The 24,177-nt window shown below is 37.6% G+C and overlaps 1 protein-coding gene across 1 annotated transcript in view; it reads left to right on the top strand.

Moving 5' to 3' along the window:
• The window catches only part of CRACR2A (calcium release activated channel regulator 2A), a 66,463-nt gene that overhangs the window by 35,532 nt on the left and 6,754 nt on the right, over positions 1–24,177 (top strand). Inside the window, exons 8-16 of the mRNA XM_062571077.1 lie at positions 5,442–5,629; positions 7,675–7,746; positions 9,661–9,706; positions 10,418–10,509; positions 11,930–12,260; positions 17,741–17,873; positions 20,331–20,412; positions 21,790–21,904; positions 23,617–23,718. Of these exons, the coding sequence (XP_062427061.1) occupies positions 5,442–5,629; positions 7,675–7,746; positions 9,661–9,706; positions 10,418–10,509; positions 11,930–12,260; positions 17,741–17,873; positions 20,331–20,412; positions 21,790–21,904; positions 23,617–23,718 (1,161 nt within the window). The remainder of the gene's footprint in view (positions 1–5,441; positions 5,630–7,674; positions 7,747–9,660; positions 9,707–10,417; positions 10,510–11,929; positions 12,261–17,740; positions 17,874–20,330; positions 20,413–21,789; positions 21,905–23,616; positions 23,719–24,177) is intronic.

Raw genomic sequence — 24,177 nt, 5'->3', positions numbered from 1 at the left:
CACCTGCAATTTGACTTGTTTCGGAGAATTTGGCACAATGAACTTTAAATATTCCTATCTGAACAAACTTGGCATGCTGCTTCTCTCTCTGTTAACAGTTTTAGAGCAGTGCATTTTTTTGGATGACAGTGGCGTGCCTGCTGATTGACATATTTTTAAGAGGGACTACGATCAAACCCACTGCTCTTGCCATTAGTTCACTAGGGGGATATCAGCTTGTTAAGTTCCCATATTCATGCTTAATGTAGTTTATATCTTAAAAAGCTGACCTAGTTGGGGAAGCAATACTTCTGTGTGTGTAAACTTACTGAAAAGTCTTCAAGGGCTGTGCATGAATGAATAGAAATGAGGAAGGGAAGTAATACTGGAATTTAAATGAGTGAAAGGAATGAAATGGCATGCTGTCAAACCATCTCTCCCTATTGAATTTAAATACAATATATATATAAAATTTCTTCTCCTAGTAGCAGTGACAGGAAGTCACACTCCTGGGAAGCAGGTTGAGAAATGTAGGAGGAAAAGATGAAAGGAGGGGACTCATGTACCTACCAGTTCTATAGTTTTTAGATCATCTTTGATAAACGATAAATTCTGATAAATGAATCCAGGTGCTGCTGAAGTTGATAGGAATTGTAGAGTTGCACAATTGTAAGAGGGGAGATCTCTTAAGGACCATGTCTTTAAGCCTGCTATTTATAAGTATGCAAGTCTACGTGATGAGGATAGGGGGCTGGACTAAGAATCTTGAAAAAATCTGCCTGATGTTTATTACCTTTGTTCAGTACTACTGTAAATCAGGATAGTCATATGATTTTATGGAGGCTGTTCACCACATTCCATTCCTGTAGGAATCACATTGCAACACTACAACAAATGAATCTATTCTTTTTTCATCTATTCAGATCAGACACTTTTAATCTAAAACTAACTGTGAAACTATAAGAAATAATTCATCATAATTTTGTAATGATTATGTTTTAATCTTTAATCTTTAGCTTCATAATAATGTTCAAAATTCCATTATCAATCAGTTACAAACAAAAAAAATTCTCCAAAACTCCTTACCGATGACTCTCTGAAATATTTATGTTCTAAATATGGTGTAAAAAAATGAGAAATTCTTCAAATGCTTACACTCAATTTTAAGCCTGATCTAATCAGGTAGTACTGGCAATAGACTCAGGAAATTTTATATTACAATTATTACCTCCCTGGCCTATCCAGGAGAGCATAAGACAATATCTGTGTTATTTTGTATTGCTACTATTTTTTAATTTAATTTTATATTTTCCTCTGCTAAGGATTGTATTGTTTATTATTAATACTATTACAGTATTTTCTACTATATTGGTAATCTTTATTGTTTGTAACTCCACCTACTCCATGCATATGAATTTGCATGAGTCTCAAGAATAGTACTATTGAATGACAGGATCTTCATATTTCTGTAAAAATTGAGACCGCTCCTTTTTATTTTTATTGGAAGGAAGTGTGTACTGGACAAAGAGGATTCACTATTAGGGATCAGTGAGAGATAATTGATCTAAATGAGAAACTCCATTTGAAACTTCTGTTATTCAACCAGCTGACTAACGCCCATTGTCAATTTTACATACAATATTTGGTTACTTTCTAGTACAGAGACGTACTCTGTCTATTTGAAGGCTTAAGTCAGTTTACTTAAACGTAGTGCTTTGTACGTATTTTTCTGTTTTCTGATGGTCTCTCAATTTTCTAATGACACTCATCCTTAGATCTATTTTTGTAGTGCTCATTTTCTAGTGTAGTGCCTCATTCATCTAAGCATCAATGTGCACTAGGTTAGCTTCCACATGTCTGATTGCCTTATCCAGAGCTCTCTCACACTTTCTCCTCCTCCTCTTGCATGGAAAAAGACTTTGCAAAATAAGTCTATTTTTCTAGATGGTAATGGTAGCTTTATCAAATTACAACTTCTATGGTAGGTTTGGGGAATAATCCAAATGCCTTTTTCTAAAATGCATTAATTATTATTATTATTATTTTTAACTCAGTGTCATTAGTCCTGTGGTGGAAATGATTATAAAAAATGTGAAAGGAAACTTCCAAACTTCCAGATGCAGGTTCTCTTATGAGAGTCTCCTGTCTGATGAAACTGAAATACACATTACATCCCATGCTGACTGTTTGCTGACAGACTACCCAGTTGTTTTAACTTAAAAATTTTCCCCCCTTGCAAGACAAGTGGCATTCTGCAGGCCAAGTTTCCTTAGTCTAGGGCTTTATGGCCTTTACCATTATCTTGAATTGCCTATTTGCTCCCATAATGCATGGCTTAGCTTAAGCACAGGGTATTCTCAGCAGTGCTCCCAAAGAAATATGTTATTGCTTTATAAAACCCTTGTAAGTGTTGCCAAACACTACTTTTAAAGTGTTCCCAAAGAGATGCATGATGGCATGTCTCAAAAGGAGGCACTGAGGACAGGCGATGGCCAGCCTAACATCCAGGGTACAGAATCTTGTATTAGAGGAAGAAAGTAGTCAGGGGTCAGGGAAACTGCAGTAAGATTATGCGCTTCTCAAATAAAATGATGGACTCTGAGCTGATGACAGCCACTCAGGAGCATGCTCTTGGGGTTCTGATTGAGAAAGCCATGAGAACTTCATCACAGCATTCAGCAGAATTTACAAAAGCAAATCAAGTGATAGGACTTGTTAAGAAAGGCATAGAGAACAAAACAAACCTCATCCTTATAGCACTGTGTAAATGTTTTACTCTTCACCTGGAATAAATAGAAAAAAATGAGAAAAAAGTACAGAAATTATGCCAAGAACAAAAGGAATGTGTGAAGAGTGTTTAATGTATGTCTCTTTGTGGGACAGCAATAACTAAAAGCATATTTATATTAGACAATCCCATATCCTTCCTCTGGAGTTTGAACTAGGGAGGTTTTTTCTCACGTTTTTGTCCAAAGAGTATATACATCATCAGCTACTGCTTGATCTATAATAATTGATTAATTCTCTTGGAGCTCTAGATCTTCTTTTGTATGACTGTGTGTCATGAGAGTCCCTCCCAATCACTTTTCATCCAGTGGATGACCACAGAATTTAATTTGCGGCTCCAATAAGCAGAGATCTGTAAGATCTAAGACATTCTGTACCAGGGGAATGGCCACCTAATTAATCTTTCTATTGCTTTGGAACCTCTGTAACTGAATCCTTTAAAGGTAGTGTTTGTTATCACTCATGAGGGTTGTATAAATAATTGGTTATACAGTGCAAAAATAAAGAGCTCTGTGAAACTGTATGAAATAACCCTTTTCCTTCTTGTTGTGTTCTGTGATTTAAATATTATGAGCAATTGCTCTTGAGCATAATTTGAGCATAATTGTTTTGCTCGTGAGAATAAGCACAGAAGATTGTTACCTCTGATTCTGGTAGTGAATGATGGCTACCATTGCATTTACACTACCAGGCCAGTCTCCATTGTAAGTTTTCAGATGGCTGTAGTTTTCTATGTGTGATTTCTGCCTGCAACTTGCCACTCTTACGCTTTTGCTGCTAAGACAGTTTGTGTGGAAAGAAGTGGTCTGATGAAAATCATGGCTTTTTAAAGCAAGAAAAGGACTTTACTACGGTAAATGATACAAAACTGCTGCTATGAGAAAAATAGCTTAGATGTCATCTTTTTAGAGTATCTTAGAGGTTTTGGATGTGTCTTAAAATAGCTACAAATTCTCAGCTTATCCTGCTTCCATAGTTCTGCCCAGTTACAGGCACCTGAAGACAACGTTTTCAAAAGGAAGGTCTTAGAGAATCACAGCTGCAGACTCTTGCCTCGTCTGTGGTACCTGTGTTCAGTACGTCCCATTACTGTATAGTAACGGCAGCTGTAAAAATATGCAAGGCATTGGAATGCTCAATGCAGCTTAATTATTAACCTTAAAAATTAACTCTACTGAGTTATTATTAAAATTTACCTTACTTAAGAATTTACCTTGTTGCTCTAGTCATCACGTCACTGCACACCTTTCTAACGTGTAGTGTTATATTCCTGATGATAGTGATTAATACAGTCTTGCTTCTTACGGCCAGCTCAGGTTACGAATGAGATTACAAGCAATGTGGACCGAATAATAGAAATGGTCTTTTTTGTACAGAAGAATGAGTTTACTGAAATGGTGCTAATGTATCTTTTGTATCTTGTATCTGTCTTTGGAAGGCTAGTGGAAGACTGGCCTCTTTAAGACTAAATTAAGGCAGGTTCAGAAAAAGATCCTTTGACTTTACTTATCATTTCTGGACCACAGTTAGAGCTATCCTTGTCTTCTGCCTAGAGATGTGAAGACACTTGTAATCAAGCTTGACTTCCATGAATGGTAACAGGAAGCAAATTTAAAAATGGCAACCTGAGGTGTATGGACTGGAAGTGATGTATTTTATATGGGCAAAATACTTCAGTCAGCCCAGGCCACATTCAGAAGATTTAGCTGATGAGTTTACAAACTTGTAACAACAGTCAACAAATGCAGTATTTGGGATTAGTTTTCTGGAGGACTGAGTCTCCTTGTTCTTCAGATGGACTTCAGCTGGAGCTGTGAACACTTGCCTATAGTGTGGTGACTAGTAGTGTTGTCAGTTCATTGTGATCACTTTTTGCTTCTCCTCAAACCACTGTTCTGATGAGAAAATCTAGGTACCTGAAGCATCTAGGCTCTTTACTTAATTAGAATAGATTCTTTCATTCTGTCAAGGACTGTTTCATACTAGTGTACATTTGACATCCCTTAAAATGCCTGCTAACAATAATAACAGTAAAATAAAAAGCTTTTGTACATTCAGGTCAATAGTGCTTTCTTTCAAATGAGATGACCTAATTTTAGTCCATGTTACTTTTTCTTGCTCATCTTAACTTGTTCTTTTAGTACGGAGAAACAGATTGAACTGGTTTCTTACATGCAGGAACTATTGTGCTCTGTTTCTCATGGCATGTGTTTCCTTTTTATATACTTTGTAGAGTGACTATCAACGTGATAGCTCTAATTCACACTTCCTGTCAGAATTAAGCCTAACAAGAATTTTTAACCAGAACTCTGAATCATTCTGTGTTGGCTTTGTCATGATGGGAAATAATCTGAAATAGCAGTTGTGGATGTCAAGTAAGTATTCCTAATCAGCCCTGTAAACATCATTTTGTGGTTTAGCTTGGTGCATTTTGGAACTGCTTGAAATTCAGTCACAGAAAGGGTGTAATACTTTGTTTTAGGATGGCATGACAACGTATTCAAAGCAGCAAGAGAGTGCAACAGGAAAGTGCTATTATGCATTATCATCATATGCCGGCTTTGATAGAAGTAGAGTCCCCATTCAACTAACCTCTGGTCTTAAATTGAAAAACCTCAAAGTCAAGATGCTTCAGTGAGTTATAATACTTTGTATTGTCTTTTTTTCCATTCCAGTTAGAGCAACAGTGTACAGAACTTCTCAGTGACAAGCAAGAAACCAAAGCAGAGAACACGAAGCTGAAGCTGACGAACCAGGAGCTGCTGAGAGATCTGCAGAAAACTTCTCATGAACTGAATCTGGCTCAACAACAGTTACAGATGCTTCAGGAGGAATCAGCAAAGCTACATGAAGAAAAGGAAATGTAGGTTTCCAGCTACTGTAGTACTAGGGCGTTTGCTTGGCATGCCAGTGAACCTCCTTCTCAGGGCACTCAGTGCTGTGACTTAAGTTTGCATCATATGTACAGAAACCACCAACAAAACCAAGTGCATTTCTGGTGACTTTTCCCCACATAATTTTCGTGTTTTCTATAACATGTCTGGTTTCTGCAAAATCTTCTACTACTTCTTCAAAATGTGAATGCTCTGTCACCTAAGTTATTTGTAAGGGATGTTTTGGATTAAAAATCAGTTAGTTTGATTCAAAAGTATGCTTTAGTTTTGAAATATCAATAAGATTCTTTACAAAAGTTACAGTTGTGGCACATGATGTTTTGTCCTCTTCAAGGTTAAGTCTGTCTAGGACTCACTTCTCAGAATGTACTCTGGCTATGAGACAGCCAGGATGTACTTCTTTTCTTCATTGAAAGCAAGGCTAGTGTATGATTTCTGACCAAGGAGCCTGAAAAACAAGATAGAAAACCACTTATGCAGCTGAATCACAACTCACACAAGACCTCATAGTGATATTCCTGAACTATCTTTCTTGGTATTCCAGTTTAAATATTGGATTTCAATTTCTATCTCCGAATTACAAAAAAATTTTACAGTAAGAAATATTTACAATTCATTTTTGACAAATGTCTTTTAAGTGACTGCAATCTACTTGTCTTGTTCTGGCATTCTACACAAGGCAAAAATCGTGGTGTCATGAAGCTGTAATTTGTAGATGTATTCACTGAAGTCTGTCTAATGGAGTTCATTTTCAAAAGAGCTTAAGGTTGTATAAAAGCATATTGCTTCCGGTGGAGAGTAGTTGAATGCCAAACCATGCTGCATATCTTGGTGGAATCAACAAATTTCAGCAATGAACTACATATAACATCAGAGCTGTGTCTATTTGGCAAGTTTCAATATAGATCATGATATTGGATCAAATGTCATATTCTTTTTCTGCTAAGCTTTGTGCAAAATTCTGGTTAGTTATTACTAATTTAATCTTTCTTGAGGGTGTAAATAGTGAACTTTGACAAATAGTTGTTAAAGATCTGGCAGTATGTGCCGGAACACTATTTTTAAGTTTATATGTTTGACTTGTAGTTTGAAAGTAGATAGCAGAAATATTCCTCTTTGAGGTGTTTTTTCCCTTTTTGAAGACCTCTCTTTTCAGATCCAGACCAAAAACTGTGAGATGATCTGGTTTTAAAGCTACAGAGGAAATCTGCCAGTGATTGAATAACGCTACTGCATTTACAAAGCACTTTGAATTCAATAGCGTTTTATGGAATTAGAACTCACCCTTGCTCAGCTGCATCTACAGTGTTGTTTTAAACATCTATTCAATCTAATAAGACCTGAGGTGCTGAAGCAGGTTTAATATTCAGATTCTGCACAGGAAGTACTTCAGGTTTCACAGGCTTTTCTGCCTGTTTTCAGGCAGAAAACATTTAGGGCCAGGCACTAAACTGTATTAAGTCATAGCAAATGGTGTAAAACTAGTGTAAATGTCTGAGACTGTGGATCAGTGTTTAAGGTTGCACACCAGTTTAGAATAGGAACTTAAAAGAACTTGTATGGAGTGTAGACATATGAATCTGAAATATGATCCCAGACAAACTAATTTTGTATAAAGCATCATGTGATCCTTAATGGCCAAGAGTAAGGAGATCTTCAGTTGTATGTCTTCTCTGCCTTCAATGCAAGTCCCAGTACCAGCATATCTTAAGCTCTTTGAATGAACAAATTCTAATCCCTCTAATTCTTACACTTTCTTCTTCTAACTCTAACTGCTCTGGTTATACCATTCTACACATTCCTCTGCTGACTCAAACTGCTCAGATCCCATGGGCTTTCTCCTGAATAAGCTTCTTTATAAATTAATAGCCATTCATGTGGAATAAAGGCTATGGAGTTGGAGATGGTGAAGTCTCAAATTCAGGTACACAGTCTCAAATTTAGGAGGATGCATTTTAGCAATGTTGTTACCATGGTTAGAACAGTTTTATTTCTTTATTTCCTTCTGTCATAGGGAAGTATACAGAGTCACAGAAACCTTACAGAGGGAGAAATCAGGACTTCAGAAGCAGCTAGATTTCTTAAGGTAATGTGAACCTTACTTATAAAAACTTCTTAGATTGTTCTAAAGCTATACATTAATAGATTCAGTTATGCTGGGATGATGATACAAAATCTAGCAAAAGGGATGTTTTAGTACAACAGACAGTATGTTCTTATGTCATTTGCACCTTCACAGCCCAAACCTTGCATATAGCAGCATGCAGTAAAGTTGAGAGATGTGCTTTGTTTTGATGTTATGGATAGCCTCTGTTCCAGAAACCAAGCGTAAAACAGCAGCCATGAGCTGTTCAAAACTGGCTCAGCAGCAAAAGCCTGGCCACAGGATCATTGAAGCTTGCTGAAAGGCTCATTGTTTCTAAAGTAATGGAAGCACAGTCAAAATGAAGACACTGCCAATGAGTGTATTTGTAAAATTACATCGAAATATTGCTAGCTAATCTTCTCTGTAACAGTTTGGGACTGATATAGAACTTAGAATTTAGCACTCTTGGCAATTACAACTTTTTAATGTGCAACACTGTTAGTTTTTGTTTGTTCAATAGTAAGTTTACACAGCTATAGATTGTACTTGCCTGCAGGCCTTCAATTTACTGCATTTACTTTCATTAAAAAGTTACCTAAAAACAACCATGCTAAAGTTTGAGGCTAGGTTTGCAGTGTATTTGTACTGCGTCCAATTTTGAGCTCCCCAGAACAAGAGAGACATGGAACTGCTGCAGAGAGTCCAGCATAGGGCTACAAAGGTGATCAGAGGGCTGGAGCATCTGCCTTATGAGAAACGGCTGTGAGAGCTGGGCCTGTTTAGCCTGGAGAAGAGCAGACTGAGGGGGGATCTTATCAATGTGTATAAGTATCTAAAGGGAGGGTGTCAAGGGGATGGGGACAAACTCTTTTCAGTTGTCCCATGTGACAGGACAAGAGGCAATGGCAAAAACTGAACCACAGGAAGTTCCGCCTGAATGTGAGGGGGAATTTCTTCACTGTAAGAGTGACAGAGCACTGGACCAGGTTTCCCAGAGAGGTGGTGGAGTCTCCTTCTCTGGAGATATTCAAGGCCTGCCTGGATGCAACCCTGTGTAACATGTTCTAGTTGACCCTGCTTGAGCGGGGGGGGGGGGGGGGGGGGAGGGGTTGGACTAGATGATCTCCAGAGGTCGCTTCCAACCTTACCAATTCTGTGATTCTGTGATTTCCCAAATGAGTCTGCATAGGCCACTCTATGTGACATAATGTCCCCTGTTCCTGGTGGTGGGGCCACATCTAGAAACAGCTGACAGCAGTGGTTGTTTCTGTTTGTCAGTGTTGTAGTGCTCCTCAATCTCTTTTATAGTCAGGTCAGCAACAGATGATGACACTGAGTGATGCATTGGGCAGATGATCAGAGCTGGCTAATGCCTGGAGTATCCATTTCTTATTGTTTCCACCTCTCCTCTTTAATGAATGGAAGCTGGATGCTTCTTAGAAAGACTTTCCAATGCCAGCTAGAACTGTAGCCCTCAAAGGGACATAAATGACCTTCAGAGCTGTCATCAGATGGACGGAGAATGTATTCATTACACCCTCTCCTCATTAAGATGAAGAATCTACTGTGAAAAGCTTTAAACCTTCTAATTTAGAGTAAATGAAGGTATGTTGACCAGAATTGGTTTCCGTGTGTTAAGGCATTTGTTTTGATAAACTGCAGGCTGAGGGCCAGATGCCAGCAGGTTTTGATCAGCGTAGCCCTACTGGAGCTTTGCCTCAGATAGAAAATCAGCTGTGTGAGAATGTAAATGAAGCATGGTCAAGGATGTATATATGCCAAATTAAAATGCATTGATTTTGCCTTCTCCATTGTCAATTATCTAGTTTGTCTCCTGATGTCAAGTAGAAAAGACAGCTAGTGCTAAATTCCTGGTGCCACTGTTTCTTTTATTTGTTTGTTCTCTCCTTGCAGGGAGAGGAACAAACATCTCAGAGATGAACGTGACGTATTTTTACTGGTAAATAGCCATCATTTCCATTCCCAGTACTGAGCAAACACTGGTCAGAATATCCTCAAAAGATGGTGCTTAAAATGTTTTAGGAGCTACATTTTCGGAATTATAACGTTGAAGCTATCTTAAGGGAGATGAACCTTAATAATAGCCATAACAGGAAGCTAAGGATGCAATCATGAGGGAGTGAGATAATCTCTTCAGTCAAAAGTAGCTAATCTCTTGAAATATCTATATAGCAGTACAACGTATGAATACCTGAATCAGTATTTTGGAAAACTTCTAGCCTGTTGGTATGGGCTAAGAAGAGATCCAGTTAACATTTTGTTCAGCAGCAGAGAATGGGCTCCAAAGAAGTTCCAGTAGTTCCATGACTTAAACTAAGGCCACTCAGTTTACACTTTTTGTCTTTTTATTCCTATAAGAAAATGCTAGTGTAAATCACCACAGATTTTTTTGATTTATTTTCAAAACATTATGGTGATTATTCTGTTTATGATGGTCCACTTAATTCACAAAGATTAATTCTTATGGGATCTGGAGTTTATGTGTTCTGATTGTCCATCAGTGTCAATTCTAAAGCATTTATGCTTTTTAGGTTTTTTTCTACAATGTTTCTGTCATAGTCATTGCACTATTTCAGCATTTGCAATAAAGGCAATTATCCATAATGAACAATAGGAGCTAATTAGTGAGAAGAATTCTCTATTTCTGCAGAAGTGCCAAAAAGGTGTTCCAAAAGCCAGCTGGAAGCAAAGATCAGGGTCTGTCATTGGAAAATACATAGAGGGCAAGTTATTGCCTAACAGGTAAGGGTATATTTTTTCCAAGTGTTCTGTATTTGAATACTATAAGGCTTATACAAAGAAGATATAGAATGCTTTTTTTTTTCCACTATAATTTCCTTCTGATATCACTAAGCCTTGGGATTTTTCAAAGCATGTATTTCTAAAGTGTCTGTCACTGTAAGATTAATGTGCTCTTTAAGAACTTTGGAAATAAAGGGCCATAGTTTCACATAAAACAAGTGTTCTGTCTGCAAAGGCAAAAGACTTTCAAAGCTTTGTGTGAACATGTGCTGGAAGGTACAAAAGTTTGTCCATTACCTAATGTTGAGGTGGTAAAATGTTCTTAGTATCTGCTCCTGAAAGAGCATGCCTCCTCAGCTCTTATTGCAGAAGAAAGAAGTCCAGTGCTAAAGTGTAATAATGTGGGATTGATAAGACATGGAGAATTTAATTCTCAGCTGTGTGATTGTAAAATTGAAATAACAGGAACATGATGGTAATCTCAGTGAAATATTAGTGTTTTCTTTGGGATGAGGGGAGCTGGAAAGAAGATTATGGCAGCACTTGGGAACAGAGGCCAAGACAATGTCCCTGCAGACACAGATGCATGAAATTTAAGGAGGACAAAATTTCAGAGATAAAATTTAATGAAGTTTAATATAGAGGCGTGATTGGCAAAAGCATTTGCAGCACAAAATCATAGAAAGACGTAAGTGGGAAGGGTCTGTGGAGGTCTCTAATCCAATCTCATGTTCAAAGCAGGACTAATTGAAAAACTTAAATCAGGTTGCTCAGGGCTTTGTTCAGTTGATTCCTGAATGTCTGCATGGAGACCCCACAGGCTCTTTGTGCAGCTGTTCCAGTGCTGTCCTGGGGATTTTTTTCCTCCTGTATCTAGTCAGAATTTCTCTTACTGCAACTTTCATCTGCAGCCATTGTGCATCTGAGAAGAGTCTGGATCTATCTTCCTTTCATTATCCCTGCTGTTGAATCCCTGCTTAGCAATTTTTTCTCTGCACTCAGCACATCCAGCTCCCTCTTACCTGCTAAACAGAGAATTAGATTGTACATAGAAAGGATCTAGCTAAAGTAGTTGTTTTATTCTTTCAGGATAGGGGGAAAATATCCCACACCAGAGAAATGTACCATAGCTAGTCCATGAAATTAGAAATGAGGCTAAACTTATTTTTTAAAATTCTGGTCCAGGTTTTCCCCAGAAGTTATTAGCTTTCTCCATGATGCTTGTTCTCTTCGACCACACTATACATACATATAGCTTGTACAGTAAACTGGCTTTTTGACAGGTAATTGACTGAATTAACTGTGTGTGCCTTAAGTAGTAGAAAATATAGGAGGTGAAATTCTATTACATTAGAATAAAACAATAAGAATCCAGGCCTGATATGGTTTTGCGATGTATTTATTTTTTATCTTTGTCTAGCCAGTCATTTGAAGAAGACGATGTTTTCAGTAACTCAGTAAAGAGAAGGGGGTCTGTTGAGCCAAACGGATTTCTCTCTGTAGAGCCTGATGCTGGAGCTACTGGAGGAATATCTAAAGCATCACATCTCCAAAGAATAATATCAATTGAGGAAGATCATCTACCTCAGCTTCTTGAGAGGCCAGTGGATAAGCAGCTGAACAAATGGACTGGAGAAGATGAGAATACTCCTTCTGAGAAGGAAATAAATAAAAAAAACATAGAACAATCTATGGAACATACACCATCATCTTCCAGAGGGCAGCCAGTAGGGAAGGAAACACTGTCAAATGTAAGGAAAGAGGACCTTAGGAAGCATGAAATAGTGTTGAAAGAGATACTGTAATGTGTTATTCTCAGAAGCTAAAATCATTTAACTTATTGTTTATAAGTCTGACAAATTAGACAACTGATCTGCATGAACAGTGAGATGTAAGTGTATTCCAGATAAATTTTGAACACAATTTTAAAAGAAGGGAAGCTAGTCCTAGGAAAATGGTTGATTCAGACAATGTGTGCATGGACTTATGTCTTTTTATGATTGCTAAAGTGAGAGCCATCAAAATAACTCATTTCTGGAAGGATTTGTTGAGGATTAGAAAACAGATTCTGAATGAGTAACTACCCTGAGTGTTCAGGGTAGTTACGCCTTATATTAGGGGGAGATGATAGAAGAAGATTCATTCAAGGATAGCAGTTGTCTGAAAAAGAAGTAATTCTCTCTGAAATATTTATGTGGAAAAGTTGTTCTCTTTCCCTCCGTCCCCCCCCCCTTTTTTTTAACCAAAAATGGTATTTGTTACAATTTGATGATTTTGAGTCAGCTTCGGTAGCTGGAAACTTGGATAGATTTATTACCAAAAAATGAGAGCAAATATCCTACTTTTTAATTAACATTTGAGAAGACTTTAATTGGGAAATTGAAATCTAGATTTGTTTTAGCTCTAGTTTTTATATGACTGTTAACAATGAATTCCCCAGGCAGTAATGATCTATAAAAAGATATGCAGAAAAGTACATTTCTTTGTAGTCTAAAATCTTTCTTGCACTGCTTCAGAGCTAGCTGTGCTTATGATCTAATTTTAGTATTGTTATTAAGTAATCCATTGTTATATTCTTGAAACATACATTAAAAAGATTAAGGTATAGGAAAAAATAGGTATGCTTGGTCATAATTATATAGTTCTTTTCAAAGAAGCAAATATATCTTAAAAATGATGGTAAAATTATACCATGATTGCATAATAAGTTCTAACTGGTACATCTTAATAATAAAAAAAAAAATCTGAGGCACAGAACAAACCTTCCATTTATAAAAAGAAGTTTGTCAAAGCCTTCTCAAAGCATTAATGTTATATAACCACAAGAAACTTAGTTCTGTTGTCAAAAGTAGCAAGATGTCCTGATTTGTGGTGTATAGCTCAATCTGAATTCCCCTTCACTTAATGTCAGGTGGACCCTTCTCAACAAACAGGTGTGCTACTGAACTGAATTACTACTTCATTAATGGGAAGATGTCCTGACACTAGAAACTGCTTGAAAACAAATGATGATTATGCTATTATGCATTTAGGATTTTAATTTAGAGAATGTGTTTATTATTATGATATTAGATAGCAGCCAGAAAATCTGTTATCTGGTTTCTTAAACAGAACTTGAAATATTGACATAGTTCTATGTGTTACTAAAATCATTGTGTCTTATGACTGGAGGAGCATTTGAGAAAGGAAGTGGTCTAATTGACAGGAGATGGGAAGGTGGTAGAGGAAACTGTTTTTTTCTGGTTCTGTGATGTGTCAAGGGTAAAATCATTCCATCTGGTTATTTTTCCCCTCGGTTGAATAACACTGAAATCTCTGGGATAGTAACTCTCTTTTGCACTATAGTAGAGAATTAGCAATCTCGGGCTTTTCCGAACTTTCCAAATCTTCTTTTAAGATTGGACAACAACAACGAGTTTACTCTCTATGACTGTGTATGCTTGACTCCTGTTGAAATCATTAGTCACTATTTGCATCCTTTGAAAGGTTTTAATTTAATATGTACTTCTTATTTACTGTATCATGTTTTAAAATTAGGACATGGTATTTAGGGGCAAGAAAAGCCAAGTAGGTCAACAAGTCCCACTAGGACCTGCCTGTCCTGCCTGCTGAGCTTGAGGAATGATGCTCTTTGAAAGCATATCCTCTCAGCTGGATAGAATCTGGACCTTCCCTCAGAACTCATTTATTGATTTTTTTTCCAAAAGCAACTGAAAGCAAGGTAGGAGTGGAGAGAAGAAATCAGCAAATGTCTGGTTGATGAAAATGTTTCATTTCAGTTTTTAAAGAAACATTGTGAGGATAAGCTGGAAGGTCATTTCCAAAGGTCACTTAAAACTGATCTTTCTTTGTTTTCTAGGAAATGTCAGCTCTAATGAGTTGGCCCAATCCTTAGTTTGGGTTGTTTCTTAGATTGCATTTTTAAATTTAGTTTGAAAAAAGCCCACACCCTCCACATTATAATACTCCTTTCTAATAAACTCTCAGTCCATATGGGGCTGAAGTATGTGCTTCCCTACATGGTTCTCTTGGCCTACTGACCCAGTTGAAAGGAGTGAGCTGGAAACGCTGATTAGCTCCAGCTATAGTGAAGGAGGGGAACCCACCAGTGACTACTCAGTTGACAGCATCCTGTGCTCAGGGAGGTCCCCAGGCTGTGTGAGTGTCTGACCACATCTCTGTGGCACAGAGATGGGCAGTGCTCCATGTCTCTTTCTGTAAACCAGCTGTGACCTGATGAATTTCTCAGATGGCTTTGTATTTCCTGAATACAAAAAAAAAAAAAAAAAAAAAAAAAAAAAAAAATCTTTTTGTTAGAATTTAGACATCAGAAGTGATTTTGTTCCATCCAGTACTAGCACAATGATTTCCTTTCCTGACTGCATGGCTGAGACAGAAGGAGTGATATCCAATTAGTAAGTGTTCCCAGGGCAGCTCTACGTATAAACCTTATCCGAAGCTGATGAAAACTTCAGAAAAGCACTTACTCCACTCTTGCTGCATTGTGATTTACGAGGAGTCTCAGGGGCATATTTCAGCCAGCCTGTTTGTCTCCTTCCTGCTCCAGCCACTTCCTGTCTTCTCTCATGTCTTGCTGTTCAGAGGATGTGTAGATGCCTGTACAGTCTAGAAATACTTGTGCAAAGGAGGCAAAAGTGTTCCATGTAATCATTGTCATGTAGCTCACTCACAAAGGCCGTCCAGGTCCTGTGGCCTACAGTGAGGTCCTGTTGTTCTCTGTTTTGCACTAGGAAGAGGAAGGGTCTAGGAAGACCTGTGTTTTTTTAATCCATCACCATTTGCATTCTTGAGTCTACATAACTTTGTATCACTGCATTCTGTGATCTCATTCCTTACTATACTGAACTCAGACCTCTCCTAGCTGCTGGCAATAAGCTTTCCTATTCATTCACAATCAGTTATTTAGCTGCTTGTGTTTTATGACCTACTGCATCTTCAGGGAGAGTAGAACCAATGTAATTTTTTTCTCCTTTTAGAAATGAATAAGCCTATTTACATCCTAAGGGCTGTTTATGGAAAATGTCTAAGAGTTTGCAGCAACATATGGGGGCCAGCAGCAGCTCTGGAATTAACTGCCAGGCAAAGCATTTTTTTTCTTATGGGTTGCTCACAAGAAGAGGTTACAGTTAACATGAGCATAATGCAACCAGAAAACACCCAAAGAAACCACAATGGACATTAAAGCAACATTTCCTGTCCAAAATCTCTACCTGTAGAGACTCACTGAGGTGCATTTCCCCTCCCCCTGCTCTTTCAGTACAAAATATGGACCACTGTATTTTTCCACATATTCCACATTTGTGTTCAATTGCATGAATGCCAGGTGTGTTGCTGTATGTTACTGACCTGGCTGTTGTTTATATGAAGGCCACTCAGTAGACAACACATCTAGACTTTTTCAGACTGCATTGTAATCTAAAGGAAAATTTTCATTCCGCTTCTATTCCATTTTCCCATCAGCACTTTGTTCAAATAGATTATAAAGTAACTAACCACTTAATATGCAGTGTTCAGATGCAGTTTTGGAATTGTGTTTGATTATTAAGATGGGTTACTTTCATGAATAGGCTTGATACATCTCAATGGAAAATGGTTACCTGGTATATAGGGAGCAGAGCTGAAGACTTCTGGTGTCTGCGAGTCTTAGCACACTGAGGTGTGAGTGATCACCAAGGACAAGCTATTTCCTATCAGCTAGTCCATTTCTTTAGTTATTGTTCTCAGAATCACTGCAAAAATTGTGCCAAGTTGATGTTTATATGTTAATTTGTTTTTATTCACAGAGGTCACAGCATAATGATCACTATTGGAAATCAGCTAATAAGCTGGGAATGTTTTATCTGTAGAACTGAAAATTTGCTTTATATAGATGCATGTGTATTAATATCAGCTTATAGTTGCATTTTTTTTAAGTAAAAGTGAACAACAGAGGTGAGGACTCTTTGTATAGTTATAAAAAGGGGCCAGTCCCTGAAAGAGATGTGCCCCTATTTGGGCCCTCAAAACTTAAGAGTAGTGAATGTATTTCTTTCCTATTATGGAAGACAACAACTCTAATTGCTTTTTTATTCTTTTTTTCGTTCCTCAAGAGTGGCTCTGTAGTTTTTGCTCTTTCCTGTAATGCTTCAGTACATTTGTGCAAAACATTTGCAAGGCCAGATTCTATGTCATGTTCAAAGAACTGTGACACAGAGAGTCCAATTCCGATGCCTTCTTGAAGTCAACAGTCTCAAGGATTCCATGCCTCAAATGCCTGGCAGAGGTCTCTTCCTTCCCTTCCCTCCACTTCCCTCCTATCCTCTCCTTCACTGCAAAAAAAGGAGCATCCAGATCTTACTCCCCCTTCCTGTAGCATTAAGCATATAATTCATATCACACTTCCTCTCATCTTTAATATACTACAACAGCAAGTCACCTAGGGCACCCCTGCAAACTAGCTGATGCTGCCTCATTCTTCCTGAAGCAAGCCATTCTGCATACAAAGAGACGGGATTTGTGAGTAATGGCCTACTTAACAGAGTACATAAATACCTACTTAGCTTAGTACGCAGTAAACAGGACATGGATAGGCAGAACAGATAATTCTTCCTTCTGCTCAAAAAACTAAATGGCAGAAACTTAGTTGAACGTTAGCAGCCTCATTAACTGGGCTTTACTTGTTCTTTGTCTGTCTTCCCTCCCCAATCCCCCATAACTTTAAACAAACATAAATGTGGAGTACTACAGAAGCTCTTGATGCCATAGTAGTAGAGAACCTGATGATAGATGGCATAAGCCAAAGTTACGACTTTGCTTCTGTTATCTGGGTGAAGATGCACTGTTTCTACTGTGTCAGTAGTATGGGATGGAAACCACTGAACAGAAAAGTGTGAAGCATATAGTTTTGATTTCCAGGTATGAAAATAAACTATTTTGATTAGGTTCATGCCTCCTCAGTGCAATTTGAACCAAAGTTTGTATTCAATATACCTCCAGATCTCAGTGAGCCAAATTACTCAACTTCAAATGATCTGGAATGATGCATGGAAATCATCTGAAACCCTGAGTTATTTCAGGAAATAGAATTCTGCTTTATAAGTAATGGAGAACATGATGAGATAAAAGCTTTTATTTTTCCCACCTCAGATTAGCTTAAAAACAAGGCAAGTTGGAAAGGCAAGAGAATTCAGAGTGAGAGTGGTTGGAGACTAATGTTTACTCTTATTTGAAGGAGGAGAGAATAAACTCTGTCCCAGACTACTTGTTCAAGATTATTTTTGTTGGCAATTCAAGTGTTGGAAAGACTTCATTCTTAAGGCGATTCTGCGAAGATCGTTTTTTCCCAGGCACATCTGCTACTGTGGGTAAGTTTAAGAAACATTACAAATATTATTATTGCTCCAACTGATACTAGGCCTGTATTGTAAAATGCAAATGCACAGATGTTGTAAAATCCTATATCCAAAAGGGTAGTAGGACATGCAAAGAGAACTCTGCTAAACTGGGGAGAGATTATTGACAGAGAGAGTTCAGATTAGTCCCTGTAGCAAAATCCTTTCATCACTGAAGTCAATCAGAAAATCCTACTGATTTCATTGAAGTAGAATTTCCTTGTAGATCTCTTTATTTTGAAATTAATATCCTATACACTAGACTGCACTGTATTGTACCATCCCACCTCCACCCCTCCAAGGAATCCAATTTTGTTCTAAAAGAGAAAGTAGCATACCTGAATTTTGTTTAAAGATTTAGCATTATATAAAGCAAGAAAGAAATATGTTAGACCAGTCTTCTCAAAGACTAGCACCTACAACATACATGCATTGCCTGAAGTTGTAAGCCAAGCTTTCAGAAGTCAGGCTTGTAATTAAGGTTCAAAAAATAATCAGATTATTACAAGGCAGCTGAATTTCTGTAAATGACCAGATTCATTATATTTAGTTTGTATATAGGCTTTATTTATTCTGTAGCAGCTATGAAATAAAACTTGTTCACAATAAAAGGTGTTTTAATCAGTGGATTCATCTTGCATTTGTGACAAGTTAAGAGCACTCAGGTGAACAGTTGCTGTAGCCTCCCTGACATATGGAGTAAACTGAGACACCTCAGTTCAAATTTCTACTGGTGCGTTAGGTGTCTAAGCTCATGTTAGAGTCAGTGAAGATCCCAGGGGGATTTGCTTGCCTTAGCATAGGGATTTAGCCCTCATTTTAACGGTACTGGGTATTTTGCCTGGCCCCCAGCTGCTGCTTTGGAAGAGTGTAGGTCTCCTGGGTGTCCAGCCAGATTGAAACAAATATACTGAATACCTTAGGGCATTTTCAGATAGCATTAGGGATGTACAAGCAAGCAGTTGAATCTGCCTCCCCCTCCCCATCAATCCAGTCGGAGGAGTCAAGAGAGCAATTCATATGATCAGGCACCCTAATGTCTACTTCACTGCAAGCTTAATAATTTCCTAGACTCCTAGTTCTTCATTGACTAAATTTCCACTCTAATGGGAACTTAGACACCAGAAACCTACATTTAAGTCTTCATCTGGTGATACATCCTATCCATGTTAACTTGTTAAATGGTTGTAGGATTCTCGTGGCTCTGAGCTCTTATAAAGTGTGGGCAATTGCCTGGAACTTCCAGAGGAAAAGCATAGGAATGAGTCTGATCTTTTCATCTTTTAGCTGCCATCCAATAATGTCGCAAATGCAATGACAAGAAAGTGTTTGTCACAGCTTTGATTCAGTCTTCACATCTACGGGTTTTATAAGTTGAATGACCGGCAAGACAGTTCAAAAGTAATGTGAACAATCTAGAGAAGAGTATATTTCTCAAATTTTTATGGAATAGCTCAAATTCCTTCCCTTGAAATACAACTAGTGAATATATCCTCCATCCAGATTTCTAGATTACCCATTGAAAGAATTCAAGCTTGGATTCTTCTACATTAATGCCAATGGTAAATCCCTTTGATGTGGCAGAAGGCCCCAAAGAAATGGTAGGTTACCTCCTAAAGTCCCTTCTAACCTGAATTATTCTATTATTCTGTTCTGTGATACAGTATGATGTGGTACAATAGATTGCAGGTTGTCAGTAGGAGGAGGCAGTGATTGATTAATGTTGAAGACTCATTATTGTTATAAATATCCAGAAGATGCTTATGTCATTCCTGAAGGGAAGAATTGGGAGAGAATTCATTTTAAAACTTTGATAAATTTGCTTCATTTGCATTTAGCTACATGAAAGTTAAGAGATTAACCTAACTATAGTCTGCTCAGCTCTTATATGCTGTAGCAGAGAGGACATTCTCCAGCTATTCAGCCCTTCCATCTTCAGTGTTCATCTTAGATTCTACTGACCCCTTAGTGTGATGCCTTGAAGAGCCTACATGGCTGGTTCTGACAAAATGCTGAACTTTCAGACAGCTAAAGTTATACAGCATGAATTCCAGACTGAATGGCTTAGACCGCTATAGACTATCAGATGGACTCCTGAATCATGTTTCTTGATTTGAAAAGTTGCTAATCTTACAGCCTCTTCAAAATTCAGTCATTCTATTACCATTCAGTATTTTATTACTGAAGATCTTTTGGCAAGTAAAAAGGTCCTATTGTCTTATAGGACCTTATTGTCTTAGAGACTATACAGAGAGACTAATAGAAATTTGTATTTCTCTATCAGAGACATAATTTTTGTCTCTGTTACAAAATGTATTAATTCAACTGTGTGAATTTATTTTACAGGTATTGTTACCATTTGCTAGATTGGGTTTTCAAAGATCTAACTGAGCATATAAAGAGACAACCTACTTTGTACTTCTATTGCAGGTGTGGATTACAGTGTGAAAACAGTCACAGTAGATAGTAGCCAGGTAGCCCTGCAACTCTGGGACACTGCTGGCCAGGAACGGTAAGAAAAACATTCCAGGATTTTATATGTTTGAAGTATCTGTTTAAAGATTAGCAAGCAGGGTCCTAATCTTCCTTCTCAGTAGAGGAACAAATGTAGGAATATTCTTAACAGAGCCAATGAAATCACAATATGGAACCTTCCATGGCATCTATAACATGTCCTGATTTGGTGCAGTATCCACTGAAATGCTGCAAAGTTTCGTACCATACAGCTTCTTCAGGAGGAAAGCTGATTTAAAAATGTGCCTAGAATTATTTCTATAATTATTTCTATAGCAGAAAATGACTTCTGAGTTAAAACTGAGCTTTTTCACCCAAACAATTCATTTCTAGTTCAGTCTTTCCAAGTTCCAGTTTATAGTGTTGATTTCCCTTCCCCATCTCCTTGCCTATCGTGCAGTTTTCTACTACTAAAAGCAAGGATGATGATGATTTGGGTTTTGTACAGGAAATGTGAAAAACAAAAACAAAAAACCCCAGAAGTCTTGCTATCTTTAGACAGAGCTCTTTGTGACGGAGAAACTTCTGTTGTGATTTCCAAGCCTAAAGTGAAGGAGAATGGGAGAAGGTGAGATACGCAACTTGTTACTGGGAATAACCTATAAGAATTAGACAAGGCAGAGCAAACTTTTCCAAACATTGTCTCTCCAAAACTATTTTTTGCAGGTAATTTATTTGCTGTTGCAGTCATTGGTAGTAAGAGCGTCATTCTTGAGCCTTCTGCTAAATATGAAAAGGGGGCTCATAATTTAGGAAGAATGGGATTACTTACCACAATTTATAATATTCCTCTGCTTTCAAACAAGATCTGCAGTGAAGATCAGTATCACAACTTCTCCATCCTCTAGTTTATGAAATTATGAAGTCAATATATAAGCAAAATAAATACAGATTTAACCCTTACAAAGATTAGAACGTTGGAAGAAACTGCATGGCAACATACTCCATTCTTTTTTTCATTTGTGTTTTACTGGCTTGATATGTAATGTGAACAGACAAATTAAACTCCATTTTTTTGGATTACTGTAAAAACAGTGCAGTATTTTTCACCTATATTGGATGTGTAAGATGTGTAGATGACAAGCTCTACAAAGCAATTTTCTAGTAGTTGTATGAATAGTCCATGGATTTAAAATGTAAGTAATTAAGTGGTGGTGAAATTTTGGGCCCTGATTTAGGAAGATGTATGTTAATACCAGCTCATATAGCTGTGGCCTAAACTGAGCTGAGAGAGGGATAAATGCACAAGATGCCTGCCTGACTCTTGAGGGGATCCAATGGGATCCTGATGGCTACTGTCTAACAGATAGGAATTACATTGTCACTTTATTGCTTCTCTTAGAGAAGAGACCTATAAACAGATTCTTACTTGCAGGTACCGCAGTATTACCAAGCAGTTTTTCAGAAAAGCTGATGGTGTCATTGTGATGTATGATATAACAGCAAAAGACACATTCACAGCTGTCAAGCAGTGGCTCATGAGCATTGAGGTAACATGGCATAGTTTTAAATCTGAACTACTGTGTCACTAGTCTCTATCTTTCTCCAGACAGGGAATGTTAGCTGGAGTAAAGCAGAGAAGGCACGTTTCTTGTGGTAGCAATTACATTTTTATTTCTTAGTGTCCAATAAAGCCATTTTTAGAAGCTCTATGACCATGAAAATAATCATAGTTCTAGAGTTTTAGGGAGTAAATATCTCCAATGAGTACTGATTACTGGATCAGTTCCCTTGCTTCTGGCTTTCCTTCTACTGTACATAGAATGAGGGGAGAAGAGGGAGAGAGGGAGGAAGCCCAGCATGGTGTCTGCTGATTTCTCATCAAGGTTGTCTAGCTGAGGACTCCCATTGTTTCACTGCTAACATTTGGAGATGCTTTGATTCAGTGATACTATCGGTAAGAAACAGTTTGGCAACCAATTACATAGCCCACGGGTAACTGACTGTACTGGAGAAAAGCCAGAAGCCTATAATATCCACATTCTGTGCTGTAAAACTGTCTCATGGTAGAGAACTCAGTTTCCTAGGATAATGATAGGAGAGATCATTCTTTTAACACTAAAAAAAAAAAAAACCAAAAAAACAACAAAAAAAAAAAAAAAAAAAACAAAAAAAACAGGGTGGGTTCTGTTACTTAGAAATTCTCTTTTTTCTCTTGATACATGTCTGTGGTTCATAGACAACATACTGAGAGACTAGGCGGCTGAATTTATTTGTGGCCACAGGAAAAAATAAAAATAAATAAAACTGAAGCTGCTGCCATTAAGGCCTGAGTTTTTAGAGAGATCAAAATATGATGCTTTCTACTTGCTCACTGTTGCTGAATATTGCTGCTGGAAAAGTACGAGCCAAATTGGTCTGCCAGGATCATTTAGCCATATTTTGTTGGACCCGTGTTCTAGTGTAAAACACTGTTTTCTGCAATGGCCACTGGGTGGCTTTGCTGATTGAAATTAGGATTCAGTCGTTCAAATTTTTCCTAACGACCAGAGCATTTCTCCTCTTAGTAGCGCCACTGAGCTACTCAGAATCAGTTCCGAATCAGCAGTTGTTACAATTATGGTAAAGCTGAGAGGAGTATTCAAATTTTTGATGAAGAAAAATCAAATGCTGTGATCAAACCCTTAGTGTTTTTTGCAAGCTAGAACAGTTCACTCATCTTTATGGACTGATTCCACTTACTGCTTTGCCATTCAGCCCACTTTATGAATGTATTCACTGTGATGTTTTAGTTAGTAATAATTCTAACTATGTTCAGAATGAGTTTATATTGTGCCTATTCTGTGTATTTTTTCTCTCCAGATACATTATTTAATTTATTTGGCAGAATTGTGCTCAGATGTCATTGTTATTCGCCCGTCTATGTAATTAAAAAAGCAGTGGCTATGTATGAATAGTGTCAGAGCCTGTGCAGCATCATAGCTTTTTTCTCTCTCTCTTTTTAATATGAAGCCCAAATGTCTACTGTGCTGGCCCATTAATCAAGAATTCTGAGCATTTTAGTGCAGTCTCTAGCAGAATCTGTCTTCTTCATGTCCTTAGTCCAACTTCAGTGCCTGATATGTTCCTAAGAAAAGTGGCACTTCCTGACTCATATATTGTGTCTTAAATTTCATGTTGCACTTTGACATTTGTTTGTTTATCCTCCTCTTTAATTCCTTAAAGAAAATGCTTCAGCTGATATTTGTTCTTTGATTTGCAGGAGGCAACTGGGGAGAATGTACCTGTGCTTTTGTTGGGTAATAAAACTGATAATGAAAAGGAACGAGAAGTCCCCAATGGAATGGGAGAGCATTTAGCTATGGTACAGTACTCAGAAGGAAAATCCTTATAAAACTTGAAGGTGAAGGCTGTTGAATTGAGTCTGAATGTGTCTAAATTCATAGAAAAGCAGATTATTTTTAATCAGACAAATATTTTTAAAGGTGATGAACCTTGCCATACCATCAGTCTAGCTCTCAGTGGTGTAAATGCTGATATTAAGTAGTTATAAAATCATCTAGATAAAAAAATTAAAAGGCGAGTGGTGTCAAAGATATTAAGCATTCATTCTTATTCTCTCTTTCTCTCTCACTTTCTCTCTTCCTTTTTCCCTTCTTTCTCTCTCATTTATCGTTTTATCTCTCTCTTTCTTTTCCCCTCCCTTTCCTCTTTGGATTGAATCTTATGAGTGGGATAATTTGGGAACCTTTTCTCCCTCCCACCTCCTTTAAGACCACAGTAGACTTCCATTGATAGTAGGAGTAGAAAGTGTGTTTATTAT

The sequence above is a fragment of the Rhea pennata genome, chromosome 1, assembly GCF_028389875.1.
Source record: "Rhea pennata isolate bPtePen1 chromosome 1, bPtePen1.pri, whole genome shotgun sequence".
NCBI classification, from domain to species: Eukaryota; Metazoa; Chordata; class Aves; order Rheiformes; family Rheidae; genus Rhea; species Rhea pennata.
This window is presented reverse-complemented; position numbering and strand designations above follow the sequence as displayed.